Raw genomic sequence first — 10,124 nt, 5'->3', positions numbered from 1 at the left:
TGACCCCTGACCCTAACCTGACCTGACCCTGACCTGACCTCACCAACCCCAACACTGTGAGTACCTGACCCCTGACCCTAACCTGACCTGACCCTGACCTGACCTCACCAACCCCAACACTGTGAGTACCTGACCCTAACCTGACCTGACCCTGACCTGACCTCACTAACCCCAACACTGTGAGTACCTGACCCTAACCTGACCTGACCCTGACCTGACCTCACCAACCCCAACACTGTGAGTACCTGACCCTAACCTGACCTGACCCTGACCTGACCTCACCAACCCCAACACTGTGAGTACCTGACCCCTGACCCTAACCTGACCTGACCCTGACCTGACCTCACCAACCCCAACACTGTGAGTACCTGACCCCTGACCCTAACCTGACCCCTGACCCTAACCTGACCTGACCCTGACCTGACCTCACTAACCCCAACACTGTGAGTACCTGACCCCTGACCCTGACTAACCCTGACTAAGCCTGACCCTGACCCTGACTAACCCTGACTAACCAAAAAAGGTCTTAAATTTGACTTGTTGAAACTTGTAGGAACCCTGTATTAACCAACATGCTATTAATCAATACCGTATTAACCAATATTCTATTAATCAATACCGTATTAACCAATACTCAATTAATCAATACCGTATTAACCAACACTCTATTAATCAATACCGTATTAACCAACACTCTATTAACTCTTTGACCGCCAAACCCGGAAAATTCCGTGTTTTATGATAGAACGCTTGGCCGCCAATAACGGAATATTCCGGGTTTCAGAGTTATCACTGCCAGACGCTAGGGGGCGCTGTTATGCATCGTTTGACCAAGTATTACACATGTCCATCCTTCACCAAGCCAACAGGAATTTTCAGGAAAACTGCGCAGCTGTTTCCCAGTGCGTAATAAGCGGGATTATCAAATCACAGTCGCGCCACTTTTTCCCCAAAGATGCCGCGGCCTAAAAGCTATTCAGCAGCTGAAATAGCAAAATTTGTCATGTCCAAACTGTGGGACTCAGACCGACAGGTTTTTGATGAGGCAGGCGATTTACTTTACGACCGTAATAGTGACTTTGAGCCGGAGGACAGTGTGACGCGAAAGACGGAGACGCAGGGGAACGGCGGTGTAGAAGATGATGGACAAGGTAAGACAATTCACTGAATAAAGAGTACAGCAATGTGCAATATTATCATACAGTAACGTTGGGTCAACGTTATAAACGTTATCCCTCTGGAGTCGGCAAGACCGGAGGCGGTTTTGGAAAAAAAAAGTGAGTCTTTTAGAGACTCTCTCTTCATGTGCAAATGGCTCCAGTTCTGACGTTAGTAACAATATTACTAAAACGATATTTTTTGCTATTTAGATGTTGGATGTATTTTGTCAACAGTACATAGCCAAGAGTTTGCTGCACAACTTAGTTTTATAACATAGTTTTAGCTAGTGTTATACTAATTCAAATTATTTACACATCAAACAGTGCACAGTGCTAAGCGTCGAAGACGAATTAGGCGCGGCGCTGTGAATGAAGCGGGAACATCAGGACCAGCGAGGGCTGCAAGCCCCCCCTCGTCGGATGCAAGTCAGTGACTCGTCACATTCCCTTGCTAGAGGTAAGACACAGATCTCTACCAGCTGGTGCGGGCGGGAATATAGTTTTAGTTAGTGTTATACTAATTCTAATGATTTACACATCAAACAGCGCACAGTGCTAAGCCTTCAAGCCCCCCCCCCCTGTCGGATTCAGATTCAGACCCGGGTTCAGACCTAGATTGGACCCGAAGTGCAAGGTCACGTTCCCCTGTCCAAGGTAACACACAGAAAATGGTCAGATCATTTTATTGTATATTTCTACCAGCTACATTGTCTTATTAACTGTTTTATCTATTTACCTGTTATATTTGCTTTTATTCATTGTAATTTTTATTTTCTTACTATGCTCCTCTTGCTGTATTTTTAAATAATACATGTAAAGCACTTTGAATTGCCCCTGTTGTATGAAATGTGCTATACAAATAAACATGATTATTTTCAAATGCGTCACATGTATAAAAATAAACACATTCTTTTATCTTCTCAAAATATCCATTACTACTGATCCTGTTCATAATGAATATTAGAAAATTAACATAACATGTAGGACTAAATGGCTCCTACAATGAGATTCATTTTGTGTATTATAGTTTTATAATGGGTCAAACGGGTCTTGGGGGTGAAAATAAACAGTTTTTCACAAAAACACATTTTTCTCTGTTTTTTGTCCGAAAAGTAGTTTTTTGATGAAAATGACCAACATTGAAGTGTTCACTGAACATGCTAGGAAGAAGATATAATCAAACTTGTTTTTTTGTGTGCAAGAAGAAGGTCTCTTCTTTCTTCTGATGTATTCAGTGTTTACATATTCATAGAACAGAATATTCTGGGAATTTTTGAAGATGAGTCAAAATGATCAAAAAGGCTGGCGCTGGCTGGCAACTTTTTCAGAAAACTCTGGCGGTGAAAGAGTTAATCAATACCGTATTAACCAACACGCTATTAATCAATACCGTATTAACCAACACTCTATTAACCAACACCTTACAGGGTTCGACAGTAACGCTGTTCAACTTTTTTTTTTGCCTGGAGCAAGAAAAACAATCGCCGGGTTTGTTTGCTTGCTCTGTTTACCTGTGTGCAGGAAGAACAACAGACGGCGCAGGCGCCAGACCAGACTAGATGATCGTGGAGTGAAGATATTATCAAAGCGATGCGACGGGTGATGGACAGGCGCGTACGCTTTGATAATATCTTCACTCCACCATCATCTAGTCTGGTCTGGCGCCTGCGCCGTCTGTTGTTCTTCCTGCACACAGGTAAACACATCCAGGATCAGCAGCGTCGTCGGGCGCAAACAAACCCGGCGATTGTTTTTCTTGCTCCAGGCAAAAAAAAATATACCTCATGAATCAAGACCTTATCTGCTGTACCTGTGTCAGGTGATCATCCTGATCGGTAACAAGGCGGACCTGGAGGCCCAGAGGGACGTCACCTATGAGGAGGCCAAGCAGTTCGCTGAGGAGAACGGTGAGTCTGACCCCTGACCTCTGACCTGTATACAGACCTGCCTGTCTGTGTCTGTCTGTCTGTCTGTCTGTGTCTGTCTGTGTCTGTCTGTCTGTGTCTGTCTGTGTCTGTCTGTCTGTGTCTGTCTGTGTCTGCCTGTCTGTGTCTGTCTGTCTGTGTCTGTCTGTGTCTGTGTCAGGGTTTCCGTTAGAAAAATTTGCCGCCGGACATCGTGTCCGGGAAGATTTCGATTTACCGGACAAACGTGAATTATTCCGGTCATCATATTAAAATATAATAATTTTTTTTTTTTTCAAAATCATATTTTTTTTTCTCCAAATCTAATATAGCTGTTTGTCGCGGTGATTACTGTTGTGTAGCGACCTATATATGCCATTTAATGTCTATTTCTCATCCGATACGATTAGATGCGAGCTATATAATAATATAACATGATTCGCATGCGCGCTATGCCATTATGTCCAGCGCTGAACGGGCGCCTCACTGGGAACTGAACAGACAGCATCGATCAATGAACGGACTCCACATTACGTTAACTGAAGTTTGTTAAATTGTTTGGGATTAATGTGAGTTTTCAATTTTCTCTTTCCAGTTTTACCCTTTTTTTAAAATTTTTATCAATAAAACAACGTCATTTCTATAACCAGGGGGGTGTTCCATCGATGTCGCTGGAGGAAAGTCTGGGCTTGTTTTGACAAGTCTCGCGAGATCTATCAAGATATGCCTGGATCTTTTTAAGAGTCTCGCGGGACTTGGCGAAGTGGGCCTAGGTTTTCCTTTGGCGACGTTGATGGAACACCCCCCAGGTCTCGCTGGTTGGGAAGGCATTTTCGTTTAGCTGCCTGTCAAATCATACTTAGGGGATAGCCCTGTAAGCTCATACGGGTCTGTATGTCGTCCTGAAGACCGGCTGTTAGATCATATAGCTGAAGTTTGTCTCCATCTTACAACACTACTTTACATTGTTAGCAGGCTCATAAAACAAACCGTGTTAGTTGACTAGCGATGTGTCATTGATTTTCGACAACGCGGAAATGTATTCACATTTTTCGAAAGAAAAGTCAAAGCATTAGAACGTAGAACGGAACATCGCACGCGCGCGGAAAGCCACCGGCCCCGATTTGGCCAGAACTTTTTTTTCCGTCAGGAGATTTTCTTTTTGTTGCTTGAATCCCTGGGCTCCCCCGCACACCGTGATTTAATTCGCACACTGTCTTAGTGTAAATGTTGTCCGTTTCGTTTGTTATCCTTGTTATTGTGCGATAAAGATAAGGCTTTCCGCTTCGGGCCACCATTTTCAGCTGGGCACCGGACACACACACTCGTGCACGCGCGGCACTGCCCGAGAGAGAAGGACCCGCCCCCTTTGGTTAGCCTATAGGCTGGCTGGAGGGGGCGGGTCCTTCTCTCTCGGGCAGTGTGTGTGCGTGGGTGTGTGTGTGTTTGGTGCTCAGCTGAGAATGGTGGTGATTATTTTCACCGGACATTTTGTCCGACGAGTTTTCAGTTTGTCGGACTTCAACAAATGTTACCGGACAAAGACCGGTAATTACCGGTTAACGGAAACCCTGGTCTGTGTCTGTCTGTCTGCCTGCCTGTCTGTCTGCCTGTCTATCTATCTATCTATCTGTCTGACTCTCTGCCTGCCTGTCTGTCTGTCTGTCTGTCTGCCTCTCTGTCTGTCTGCCTGTCTGTCTGCCTGTCTGTCTGTCTGTCTGTCTGTCTATCTATCTGTCTGACTGTCTGCCTGTCTGTCTGTCTGCCTCTCTGTCTGCCTGCCTGTCTGTCTGTCTGTCTGTCTGTCTGTCTGCCTGCCTGTCTGCCTGTCTGCCTGTCTGTCTGTCTGTCTGTCTGCCTCTCTGTCTGTCTGCCTGTCTGTCTGCCTGTCTGTCTGTCTGTCTATCTATCTGTCTGACTGTCTGCCTGTCTGCCTGTCTGTCTGTCTGCCTCTCTGTCTGCCTGCCTGTCTGTCTGCCTGTCTGCCTGTCTGTCTGCCTCTCTGTCTGCCTGTCTGTCTGCCTGTCTGTCTGCCTGTCTGTCTGTCTGTCTGTCTGCGCCTGCCTGTTGTGTATACTCCGCCCCCTGTTGACTCCTCCCTCTTGTTTGTTCTGCAGGGCTGCTGTTCCTGGAGGCCAGTGCAAAGACGTGAGTCAACACTGCTGTCTTCTAGAAGGTTCTAGACCACTACAGACCACTCCCCCTGGTTCTAGACCACTACAGACCACTCCCCCTGGTTCTAGACCACTACAGACCACTCCTCTTGTCTTCTAGGTGGTTCTAGACCACTCCTCCTGTCTTCTAGAAGGGGTTCTAGACCACTGGTCTCTCTCCACAATGGGTTCCGTGTGGTGTTGGTGTGTCTGAGCGGTGCTGTTCCCCTCCCGTCCTGCAGGGGGGAGAACGTGGAGGACGCCTTCCTGGAGGCGGCCAAGAAGATCTACCAGAACATCCAGGACGGCAGCCTGGACCTGAACGCGGCGGAGTCGGGGGTGCAGCACAAGCCCTCCGCCCCCCAGGGAGGAAGGCTCAGCAGCGAGCCCCAGCCCCAGAAGGAGGGCTGCAGCTGCTAATGACCTGGCCTGACCCCCCTGACCTCTGACCCTCCTCTGACCCGCCCCTGACCTCCTCTGACCTCCCCACCCACCCACAGCTGAACTCATCGTCCCCTCTCTCTTTCGTTCCATCTCTCACTCTCTCTCTCTCACTCTTCATCATTCTATGCCTCTCCCCCACATCCCCCCCCCCCCTCACATACACACATCATGACTGACTGGTTGACTGGCTGGTTGGCTGACTGACTGACTGACTGATTGGTTGGCTGGTTGACTGACTGGTTGACTGACTGACTGGTTGGCTGGTAGAAACCTTGAAGAACCATCAATGATACGATGCACCTCTCTGGTGTTTTAAATGTAGTTCTATTTTAATTAAGTTATTAAATGCTGTTTATTACTGATTGACATGACGGTCTGTGAGATGTTGAGCTTATAGACGCCGGCTTCTTCAAAGAGAAAGGGTGCATGATCCACCAGGTAGGATCTTTTCGAATAAGTTGGATGCACTTTTTTTTTTTTTGATTTACCAAGATGTTCGATTTTACCCTTTTATCTTTTTTTGTAAACAAATCTCTACGTTTGCGTACGAGCATGTGACCAGACGACCTCTGAGGTGCCTCCTCGCTCTCATGACCTTTGACCTGGCGACCTGGACCACCTGAACCTTCACAAGCAGTGTCCCCCCCCAGCCCTGACCACATCCTCTCTCTCTGTCTCTCTCTCTCTCTGTGTCTCTGTCTCTCTGTCTCTCTCTGTCTCTGTCTCTCTCTCTCTCTGTGTCTCTCTGTGTCTCTCTGTCTCTCTCTGTCTCTCTGTCTCTCTCTCTCTCTCTCTGTGTCTCTCTGTCTCTCTCTCTCTCTCCCCCTCCCTCTCTGTGTCTCTCTCTCTTTCTCCCTCTCTCTCTCTCTGTCTCTCTCTCTCTCTCTCTCTCTCTTTGGGATTGATTTGTTTTGCCTTATTTAGTGGGATTTGTGATGCAGACTAAAAGCTCCGATCAGATTCCTCACATTAACTTCCTGTTTCCTGTCCTGAGTTAGAGGAAGTGGTCTGGAGGCTGGGGGAGGCTGGGGGAGGCAGACATGGGAGGAGGAGCTTGTTGTGATGCATGCAAGGGGATGAGGAATTACAATGAGTCTGTTCTCCAATGTCAGCCTCCCCCAGCCTCCCCCTAGCCCCTACACCCTAGCCCCTACACCCTAGCCCCTACACCCTAGCCCCTACACCCTAGCCCCTACTCCCTACTCCCTATCCCCTACACCCTAGCCCCTACACCCTAGCCCCTACTCCCTACTCCCTATCCCCTACACCCTAGCCCCTACACCCTAGCCCCTACACCCTAGCTCCTACTCCCTAGCCCCTACACCCTAGCCCCTACACCCTAGCCCCTACACCCTAGCCCCTACACCCTAGCCCCTACTCCCTAGCCCCTACACCCTAGCCCCTACACCCTAGCTCCTACACCCTAGCCCCTAGCCCCTACACCCTAGCCCCTACACCCTAGCCCCTACACCCTAGCCCCTACACCCTAGCTCCTACACCCTAGCCCCTACACCCTAGCCCCTACACCCTAGCCCCTACACCCTAGCTCCTACACCCTAGCCCCTACACCCTAGCCCCTACACCCTAGCCCCTACACCCTAGCTCCTACACCCTAGCCCCTACACCCTAGCTCCTACTCCCTAGCCCCTACACCCTAGCCCCTGCACCCTAGCCCCTACACCCTAGCCCCTACACCCTAGCCCCTACACCCTAGCCCCTACACCCTAGCCCCTACACCCTAGGCCCTACACCCTAGCTAATGCTAGGGAGCTAGGTGCCAGGGGTTCAGGCTAATGCTAGGGAGCTAGGTGCCAGGGGTTCAGGCTAATGCTAGGTTGCTAGGTGCCAGGGGTTCAGGCTAATGCTAGGTTGCTAGGTGCCAGGGGTTCCGCTACGTTTTCCTTCTTTTATTTTTTTTAAATTTTATTTTCTTCTTCTTTTAAAATCATTCCAATCTTCCCTGACCTGACTGGAGCGTGTGACCCCTGACCCCTGACCCCTGACCCGGGGTCTTAGTGGGTCTGGACCTGACCCGACAGTCTCTCAGCCTGAAGGAGAAGTTCTCCCCTCGACAGAACCTCCATAACCTAGTCCTCTAATCCAACTGACGCTGGTTTTATTTTCATATTTGTACATTTTCTTTATATTATTATTATTGTTGTTGTTGTTGTGAATCTTGAGCGCTGTTTCCATCATATCAGATAATCCAATAATCTGCACCTCCCTTCCCGCCTGACGAGACCTCCTGTTGTCACCATGACTACAGTGTGTGTGTGTGTGTGTGTGTGTGTGTGTGTGTGTGTGTGTGTGTGTGTGTGTGTGTGTGTGTGTGTGTGTGTGTGCGTGTGTGCGCGTGTGTGTGCGTGTGCGCGCGTGTGTGTGTGTGCACGTGTGTGTGCGTGTGCGTTTTACCAACGCCCGACTGTAGTCATGCCAACCAGCCGGCTGTATCACGTGACCACGCCATCTGGCTCCTCCTCCTTATTTATAATCTGGCGCCCAGCTCCTCTCACCTGTACTGTTCATTTTATTGACCATAATGCAATTGATCATATTTGTAAATAAAGTACATACAGTGACGTCTGACGTCTGTGTTCTCTCTCTCTCCTGGATGGGGGGAGGCCAGGGGAGGATGGGGGAGGCCAGGGGAGGATGGGGGAGGATGTGGGCTGACAGGCTGTGTCAGTGAGACAGGCTGTGGCAGAGAGACAGTTAGACAGGCTGTGTCAGTGAGACAGTGAGACAGGCTGTGGCAGAGAGACAGTTAGACAGGCTGTGTCAGTGAGACAGTTAGACAGGCTGTGTCAGTGAGACAGGCTGTGTCAGTGAGACAGTGAGACAGGCTGTGTCAGTTAGACAGGCTGTGGCAGAGAGACAGTTAGACAGGCTGTGTCAGTGAGACAGTTAGACAGGCTGTGTCAGTGAGACAGTTAGACAGGCTGTGTCAGTGAGACAGTTACAGGTTGTGTCAGTGAGACAGTGAGAGAGGTTGTGTCAGTCAGTCTATCCTGGTGATAGTTGCAGTAGATCTGCTAACTGTCTACCCTGGTGATTGTTGCAGTCGATCGGATTCATCCGGATGGGTCTAAATCAACAAGACCACTGACTTCCTGAAACTGTGCTTGGCCAATCACAAGTAAGGAACAATGAAGGGCGTGTCCTTCTCCGCTGCTTCCAGACGACTGTGATGCTTTAACTCTGAGCGTCTGTCTGACTGACACAGAAGGCCACTCCTACACCTGTCCATGTTTAACTAGATCTCACTCCTACAACCTTCTGCCCTTTGGCCCCCCCACACCCTCTTCTCTCTGACATGATGGCGTTTACATAAGGGGTTAAAGTTCATACGGATTACAGGATCACGCCAACAAGGTGAGTTCTCTCTGGAGATCTTAAACTTATAGAAACATGTAAACAACATCTCAAACTATAAAACCACTGACACACGTTGTGTTTCTAGGGTCAGTTGTGAGAAGCAAGGGAATGGCATTATGCTGCAGACAAACCGGTCAGTTCGCTACATGACTGAAGATAACAATGATATTCAACATCTACTTAACACGAGACACTTTCACATGTTTAAGTAACGCTGTGTATCCACTGCTATTACAGACTTTATTCATAAACAGCTATTTATAAACAGGCTGTCTTTTTTACCTGTCCGCCTGTCTCTTTAAATAAGAACCATAACAGTTGTCTTTTTAACGGTCTGTCTGTCTCTTTGGGCCATAATATCTATTAGACGCCCGCTGTATTGCACCAGTAAGAGGTTCAGGGTCTCTATGATTCATACAGCTTTGGGATTGTCTCTTGCAGGAACGATGGTGACTCTATCAGCGTGTCTGTGGACTCTCCTGCTTCTCCTACAGAGAGCAGGCTCTCAGAGGTTTACGGTTCACACTCCCTCACGTGTTGATGCTACGCGTGGTGATGACATCATCCTGCCCTGTCACCTCAAACCCAACATCAGTGCTGAGGACATGAGAGTGGAGTGGGTGAGACGCGACTTCTCAGACCCTCGCGTCCATCTTTACCTTGACGGCAGAGACCAGAATGAACATCAGATCTGGTCCTACAGAGGAAGGACATCGTTGTTTAAAGAGGAACTGAGGAGAGGCAACACCTCCTTGAAGCTGTCTAATGTCCAAGCTACTGATGATGAAACTTATACAGTACATGCTATATTGAGTCCATGCCCTGGTATGAAGATTCTGCTATTCAACTCCATGTTAAAGCTGTAGGGTACCAGCCAGTGGTCTCCATTGAGGGACACAGAGAGGGGGGGATGGGTCTGCTGTGTGAATCTAGAGGCTGGCACCCTGAGCCTGACATGGTGTGGCAGGACAGTGAAGGAGTCCCTCTCTCTGCTGGACCTCCAGAGACACACAGAGATGGTGTGGGACTCTACACAGTCAAACGACATGTCATTGTACAGGAGACAAACACCAACAAGTACATCTGTA

At 48.5% G+C, this 10,124-nt stretch overlaps 1 protein-coding gene across 1 annotated transcript in view; it reads left to right on the top strand.

The window, feature by feature from the left end:
- The window catches only part of rab14 (RAB14, member RAS oncogene family), a 14,507-nt gene extending 7,796 nt beyond the window's left edge, over positions 1-6,711 (top strand). The window contains exons 6-8 of the mRNA XM_080532429.1: positions 2,980-3,067; positions 5,182-5,212; positions 5,460-6,711. Of these exons, the coding sequence (XP_080388555.1) occupies positions 2,980-3,067; positions 5,182-5,212; positions 5,460-5,637 (297 nt within the window). The 3' untranslated portion in view covers positions 5,638-6,711. The remainder of the gene's footprint in view (positions 1-2,979; positions 3,068-5,181; positions 5,213-5,459) is intronic.
- Positions 6,712-10,124: the final 3,413 nt, after the last annotated feature.

Source organism: Nansenia antarctica, assembly GCF_963989245.1.
Source record: "Nansenia antarctica genome assembly, chromosome: 5".
Lineage (NCBI taxonomy): Eukaryota > Metazoa > Chordata > Actinopteri > Argentiniformes > Microstomatidae > Nansenia > Nansenia antarctica.
This window is presented reverse-complemented; position numbering and strand designations above follow the sequence as displayed.